Below are 7,788 nucleotides of genomic sequence, written 5' to 3' on the forward strand. Positions count from 1 at the left end.
AGAGAAGCTGTGGATGCCTCCTCCCAGGAAATGTTCAGGGCCAGGCTCGATGTGGCTTTGAGCAACCTGGTCTAGTGGAGGGTCTCCCTGCCCATGGCAGGGGGGTTGGAACTAGATGATCTTTAATGCCCCTTCCAGTTCAAACAATTCTATGATTCTATGTGTCTTCTTAAAAAGGACACATAAAAGCCATTTAAGAATAAAAAAAAAAAAAAAAAAAAAGAGTCTGACAGAGCTGTTTTAGTTTATCCCCAGATAAACACTAACTCTGTGGTAATTCTTGAAGCATATTGCACCAACCAAGAAAAGCAGGTCATGTAAAATGAAAAAGCCCATGTTACCTGTACAGGCAAAAGTGCCTTCTGAGCAGAGACTTGTTCACTCTGTGCTTGTCCTAGACCATTATTTTCACTTCCCTGAGATGTGCTTTGTGAGGAATACCACAGGGAGCAGACATCACTTTTGGTGAATTGTACTGCACGGGGCTGTGAGTTGGAACCAAGGACTGCAAACACCAAGCTGTGACAGATGTAACATCCCCCTGCACACACGCTCCTCATCCTAAATGGGTGTGAAGTGTGGAGAAAAGTGCTACTAAGAAGGATCAGAGGGAGAAAGCTGCCCAATAGGTACAGGAGATAGTGTCCCAACAACTGCTGACCGCCTGCCAATGCCCCAGCCTGTCCTTGCCAGCAGCTTGTTCGTGTAGTGACACACCAGCAATAAGTAGCCGTGATTTTTGACACAATAAACCTCAGAGACCTGAGATGGAACTTACAGACCTCCCCAGAGCACAAGGGCAGCTGCTCCAAGTAATAAACCTTGCCAAGGCCAAGCTGGGTGTGATGCTCAGGACACTGCACAAAGGCTGAGTGTGGTGACAGCATTTGACAGCGTTTCCATCTCCCATGGCAGCCAGGGTAAGATGGCTGGGTTTGGTCACTCCATGTCCCCTGGCACCCCATGCAGCACACACAGCTCCACTGGCCTGTCTTATGGGTCTTCAGGGGTTACAAACAACACACGGGGGCTCAGACCATCAGCACCCACAAGTCCAAACTGGGGCCTGTCTTGAAGTTTAATCACTTCATGAAAATGTAACTTTCAATATTTCATTAGGATCTCTCCCATCTGTTAAACATCATCCCAGAGAGTTTGGTGACACTTTAAATGAAGCTGTGAAGAGATGTATTTGTTTTAGATGTAATTGGACAGCTGTTTTATTATGAATTAATGAACTATGATGATTAAAAAGAATCCAGTTTTAGCAAACCATGTATTAACAATTACTCCTGACTAAAATCATAACTAAAAGTGCTGGAGAACTTTCATGACAATGACTGGAAGCAGAAGATGAAAAAGCAAAACCAGTGAGATGCAACAGAACGAGAGCTGCGTCCAGGCCAGGATCCCTGCTCTGGACATGGGTTCCCTGGGCTGCCCCACAATGACCAAACAACCCCATATGTCCATGCTATCACTGCACATCACCTCTATCTCCTCTGGTCCAAAGCCCATTTTGGCCCAAATTAGTCATCAGGGCCTGCTCACACTCCTCCAGCTTTCCAGCCCCTCCTTATGCTCATATCCCCCCTCTCCCCTGGCCATGGGATCCCACAAGGGCCTGGGGCGGGTGAGGGGACAGTGATGGCAGCAGGGTTGGACGTAGCGATAATTGACCTCTTAGTGGTTGTGCAACATATTTCAGACTCCTTTTCCCCCCATCCTGTGTCCCATTGGCCAAGGGAGTTTGCACGGCATTGCACAAAGTGGGATGCTCCCGGACATAGAGCTGCATCCTTCCTGGCTGCGAGGAGACAGCCCCACAGACACGCTGAGCATCAGCAGCACCACAAAAAGCTGATCCTGAACTGGGGAGCCCTCATTCGTCCTTCCCACGCTTTCCAGTTTAGATGAGATTTCTGTATTTCAGCAGAACCCGGTGCCAAAGACCAGAGGCCACAGAAAGCAGCCGTTGAAGTTTCCATAGGAGTTTCCCAGTTCATACGGAGCAGTTTTTAAGCAGTGAAGTCTTTGCCCTGAGTTTCAATGAAAAAGCTCCCAAGAGTTAAATGAAGACAGATACATATGCCATGTGTGCAATTCACTTATCTCCTGCTGTTAAAATGAAGCTGTTCCAAATCACTGTGCCTTCCCAACAGCTGCTTCCTGATCTTTCTCCACTTCAGCCCTCCATTTGGCCTTCTTTTCCATGTTCATCCTCAGCAGCGTGTGATCCTTTTTAGCCGCCTTGAAAAGAGATGGCAAAAATCATCACATGCACACATTTCCTACCACTAAATTTCCCTGGATTTATACCACTTGCTTTGAGAGTCCACCATCCTTTTTGATATTTTGCAAGTTAACGTGGACATAAATTAATGTTTTTCCTTGTTTTACCAAATTTGAAGCATTTGCAGCTCTGATTAGCAGGAAAATTGCACTGTCAGGCTGGAGAGCCTCCTTCCTCCCTGTGGGATGGGAAGAAGTGAGTGACAGCTTTTGGTAGCCATGGTGGGACACAGTCCTGGCAAGCAGAACTGTGCGAGTGCCATGGCCCATGGATGCAGGGCAGGACCAGGTGCTATTGACATTGTCTGAGCTACTCCACAACCTTTGAACCAGCCTCTTGCTCAGATACCATGATACAGAGAGCATTGCACTACGTGGGTTTATGGCAAAGTGGGTCAGAAGGAACACATTAACCAGCAAGTTGTTCTTCGCCATGCCAACCTTTCCTCCAGAGAATGGAGTGATACAGATCCTGTGCAAGTATTGCTTATATGGACGACTTCGCAAACCTATCTCTCTGTCATCCAGGTGCTTATTTACAAAGAGAGCATACATATACATTAAATGGATCAGTTCACTTCACCCAGACACAATACTCACTTCTTTGCCTGTGATCACCATGGCCAAACAGCCCAGCAAGGTTAGTGCGATCATGATGTAGCAAACCTTTATCCTGACACTGTTCCTTGCTGCATCGAGGACCTCAGACCTGCAGAAAACAGAGCAGAGTTTCCATGCTGCAGTGGCATGTGTGAAATGAGATCATGGGGAACCGAGAAATGAATCCTCAAGTCTTCCAGCATCTGCCTGTTAATCTACAATGTGCTTCAGCCTTCTCTTTCTGACGTGCTTTGAGGAGGACTCAAAAAGTTAGCATATGAGGGGGAAAGATTTAGCCACCCACCCACACAGGTAGGGAATTGCTACTCCCAACAGCCATCCGTAACAACAGGAATAACAAATCATGGTCTCCTGCCTTCTTTTATTGCATATGAGGGTGAACACATGAAAAGTGACAAGAGTGGGGAAAGTCTTTTCATCATGATAATGGAATTACAAGGGGCACAGCTTTGGGTGCTGCAGAGCAGGGCATGGGGTGTTGCACAGCACCAGGAGACACCGGGGCCATGCCACCAGGGCCAGGCAATGCCACTCTCAGCAGAATAAAAGCACGTGCATGACATTTTGCCAAAGAGGAACAAACAGGTTTCACACAGCGGAGAGGCACAGCAAGTGGCAACTGGGTCTGTGGCCACATCTCCACCCCAGCTGCATGTGCTGCTTTGCAGCCTGGTCCCACTGCAGCATAGCCCTCTGCCAGGCAGCGGGCACCAGCCCCACAAGCATCTGCTTGCGCTGGGAGCCTGAGCCTGAGCTGGAGTGGACAACCATGCCATCTGCCCGGGGTTGCTTCCCAAGCAACTGAACAGCCACAGCCGTCACTGGGAAATCCGTACCACCTTCCATGAGTGACTCACGGCATTTATCCAACAATTCCTGCTTGCAGGAGACTGCAGTGTGGCAGCATCGTTCATGAAGTTGTATCCAGCTGTGGATTTACTTACACCTGCAAGGGGAAGGCCAGCTAGAGAGCCTCCAGGATATCACAAGTCAGGAAGCATTAGGTCAAAAAAACTGAGTGGCAATCCTTTAACAAAATACCTTGACAAGGAGGTTAAGCCGTAGCCCAGACATGAGGAACTCGTTGCAGATGTCTGTCACCAATACCGAGTATAGCCTCAACTTACTTTAAAAATTTATGCAGCGTTATTAATTGCTCATCAATAAAAACTAGCAAAACATACAAAAATCCGAAGTGGATGATATTTTACAATGTTGACTTCTGAGTTACAAAGCCACTTGCCTTGCAAAAGAAACTTCAGCTTAGTCTGAAACAAGTGAATCCAGTTTACTTCGCAGGGCATGACAAAAAGTTCACGTTCCCAAAAATTCAGCTTATTTTTGGACACCAGTAGCAGCAGGCTCCATCAGCACAGAGGAGCACTAACCCTCACCATGTGAGCACAGTTCTGGGTAATGCAGACTGGGGTCTCGATCCGTACATGCGCATCCAAAAGCGCCATTCAGGCCTACTTACGATACGTGCTTGGGAATTTCCTCCTTTTTAAAGCGTCCTGCCCATACTAACACCTTTTTATCAAAATCTGTAGGCCTTCTGTCATTTTTGAAAGGTCTGTGACCTGTAAGAGATTTTATAAAAGAAAACAATGAGCTAAGCTTAAAGAAGGGAAGAGGAAAAAAGCTGTGGGAAAAGGATAGAAAGTTCAGAATGGAACTTTTCTATTCTGTGAGAGCCAAATGTGCTTTCTGATGTCAGAAGGACACAGCAGCTGGTGTGAGATGCTTTGTTACATTTGCAGCTTATTTCGTTTTGCCTTTTTTTTTTCCCTTTAGTTTGTGTAGGTTTTGAACTACCCATCTCTTCTAACTTTCCTGATGAAGAAGGAAGGGGAAGGATGCAGGGCTGAAGTCACCCCAGCCCTCAGCATGCTCTCGCCCTGCTAACATCTTGCTTTTGAATGGCCCAGCTAGTGAGTTAAACAAACTGCCAGCAGCACTAATAACTCCCCGACAGCATCCCCTTCCAAAAGCGATGATGGAGAGACGAGGTCTGTTAAAATACAGCCTGGTGGGAGGCTGGCGGTTGTTCTCATGCAAGCTGGTACCACATTACTGTACTCTAATGATGATGCATTACACCCCACCAGACTACCACGGTGATGCCATTAGCATGCTGTCACCATGAGCACAATGGGAAAGAGACTCCTGCTCCTCTTGATGGAAACAAGCCCGCTGACAGGCCATGGAAAGAGCAGTGTCAGGGAGACCCTGCAAAAATAGGGTTCTGCATTGCACACCTTATAGGTAGCTGGGACTGCTCATACACCCAGGTAGGTGCATCCCAGAAGCTAGGTTACAGTGCCCTGTGCTTGCAAACGTGGGACTGGTGTTCAGAAATGCCCTGTGGGTGACCAGGGCATGCAGGACAAGGCCCCCAGTCTCAGTGACCCACACTCCCTGGCTGTTGCTGGATTGCTGGTGCATGGCTGAAGAAATCACTGCCACCACAGAACAGAGCACAGGGAGCATCTCTTCCTGCCTGTGTCGGGATGCTGAAGTTACATGAAGTGCCTTGGCCCCAGGCCTGCTCATGCAGGCCAGGACTTGTGAATGGCTAAGAAATCCCAGGCGTAAATCTTGGCACCCAGACCCTCAGGTAAATTTAATCTCCTGTTTCTCCTATTTCTCTTACAGAGTGCCAGTGAGACCAGGTGAGCTACATTTGAAATATCAGCAAGTGCCTGAAGCAGATCTGCAGCAAGCAGTAGGATGCATCACTAAGAGGATAGACTCATCGGGGGGAGTAGAGGGGTGCCAGTCTGCCACCTGTGCCAGCCCTGCACATGTGGGGACACGCACCAATCCTCTGGAAACCTGGCAGCTGAATACAAGGAGCAGCATTTATTTATTAATTTTGAATTAACAGGTGCCCTGACATGCAGCATCAGTTTGCATTTGTTACTGCAGGAGGAGGACTATTTAAAACAGAAAGAAAAACTCTTTACCCCTGCGCACTGTGCTAGCCAGAGCTCTCAATTTGCTCCGTGTCTCGGGAGCACGTGCAACCCCAGGAGATGCAGCACTGCAGTAACCAGAACCAGGGTATTTTCTTGCCCTTTCCCAAGTACACTCTCCCTCCGTGCTGTGGCACAAAACAGCAACCAAAGCCTTTCTACTCACCTGGATTAGCCGTCTGCAAAGACACGTCCTGAGCGCCCTTCGCGTTGTCACCGATGGCTCTGGCAGGGTGCAGGACCGGCCAAGCCACCTGCCGCCACAGCAGTCTCCCCAGCATCCCGCCCCGGCCAGCAACGGGCCACCGGCCTGGGAGCATGCTGCAGCAGGAGCCCAGAAGGCTGCTTCTAGCAGTTATTAACACAAAACTATGCATTCCTGGAAGGAGGAAGTAGTGTGCATGTCCACCCCAGCTGCCAAGGGTTTTTGCTTGCGTCACGATGACTAGGTAAATTCACCACCTGTGTTTACTGAAATGATGCACCTCCTGAGCTATGCGAGCAGAGCTCACGCCCAGCCGGGCTCTGCCCAGGCTCTCTGGCCCAAGGAGCTGCTCAAGAGCATCATTTTCTCAGTCCTTCCTGTGTTAGGACTAAAATAGGACACCATGCTGTATTTCCCCAAAGATAGGCTTAGCGACTGCTAATTATAACAGCCAGCTAAAGAGCTCTTGGCTGTTTTCAGCTAAAAAATAATCTTGCAAATCAGTTGTGATAAACAGACTTTTTGAAGAGGACCAGCTTTCCCCTGTCTCAGAATAAATGTGTTTGGGTCAAAGGAAACTAAAGGTGATGTTTGTGGCTATAAATACAGATGGGGAGTCTGTCTCACATCCAGACTGCAAACTTCCCTGGCAAAGAAATATATTTTCAGAAATAAATTATGTCAAAATCCTCAGGTGATGTGTTTGTCAGACAGTAAAATCGTCACAGAGATGTAGCAGTACCTATAAAGTATTGGCCCTCTTTGAATTCAATCTCCACAAAGTCTGCACAGTGCTGGATGTTTTCCATAACATCAGCTGTTCTAACCAGAGAATGGACCAAACCCAATGCTATTTATCACTTTGACATTTCTCCTCTGTCTTGCACAAAACTCTCCCTGATGGGTCAGGAAATGTAAATGCAAAATATCTGTCCCATTTGGAGCAGTGGGGTATTTGCTCTCCTCAGACATACAAGGCCTTAAGCATATTTACAGCTAGGGGGGAAAAAAAAATAATCCATTTGAAAGGGAAGAAGGAGTTGCCCACAGGAAAATTTTCAGAACTATTTAATAATACTATCAAATGCAGTATTACAGATAATCAAGGTGTGTCTAAAAGTAAGGGGAGGAACTGCAAGGGAATAGAGCTCAGGATGTTGGCAAGGATATCCTTTAAGAGCTGAGAGGATGGAAGATGTGAGAGAGATGTAGCTCCAGCTACCCGACTCCTGGCCCCAAGGAAGAACTTTACCATTGATAGAGATGGTTTGTATTTTTTTGAGAACACAAAGTTATTGATACTGAGGGAAGAAGAAACTCGCAGCAATGAAAGAAGTTTTCCCTCATTCCTGAAAGCTCCACAATGCATCCAGTCAGAACACAATATGTTTAGCTTAATTTGCCTGTAATTTGCTTTAGCAAATTAGATCCATTTCCAGATTAGGAACCCATACAGAAAATAAATGGTGGTTTGAGCTTCCAGCTGTAAACAAGCAGAAATCAGTGGATGTGATTATGCTGGAAGAAGCAGAAGGGAAACCTGGTAAAGTCACTGAGGACATACGTGTCCTGCTCAGGATTTGCCTGGGGGAAGATGGGTATGAGGAGGAGGAAAGGGGCGTTTGTATCATGAAGCTTACAAGACTCAGCACCCCTGAGGATCCCCACAGCCCCCCTTCTCACCTTGCAGAGGAG

The 7,788-nt window shown here is 47.4% G+C and overlaps 1 protein-coding gene across 1 annotated transcript; it reads right to left on the bottom strand.

The window, feature by feature from the left end:
- Nucleotides 1-2,142: 2,142 nt before the first annotated feature.
- LOC104504904 (protein FAM162B-like) lies at nt 2,143-6,169 on the bottom strand. The gene is made up of 4 exons (XM_010158763.1): nt 6,055-6,169; nt 4,391-4,493; nt 2,893-3,001; nt 2,143-2,250 (listed from the first exon to the last, which is right to left on the bottom strand). Exons 1-4 carry the CDS (start codon nt 6,167-6,169, stop codon nt 2,143-2,145), a joined length of 435 nt encoding a protein of 144 aa, XP_010157065.1.
- Between the last annotated feature and the right edge of the window lie 1,619 nt (nt 6,170-7,788).

Source organism: Eurypyga helias, unplaced genomic scaffold, assembly GCF_000690775.1.
Source record: "Eurypyga helias isolate BGI_N326 unplaced genomic scaffold, ASM69077v1 scaffold7769, whole genome shotgun sequence".
Classification (NCBI taxonomy): Eukaryota; Metazoa; Chordata; class Aves; order Eurypygiformes; family Eurypygidae; genus Eurypyga; species Eurypyga helias.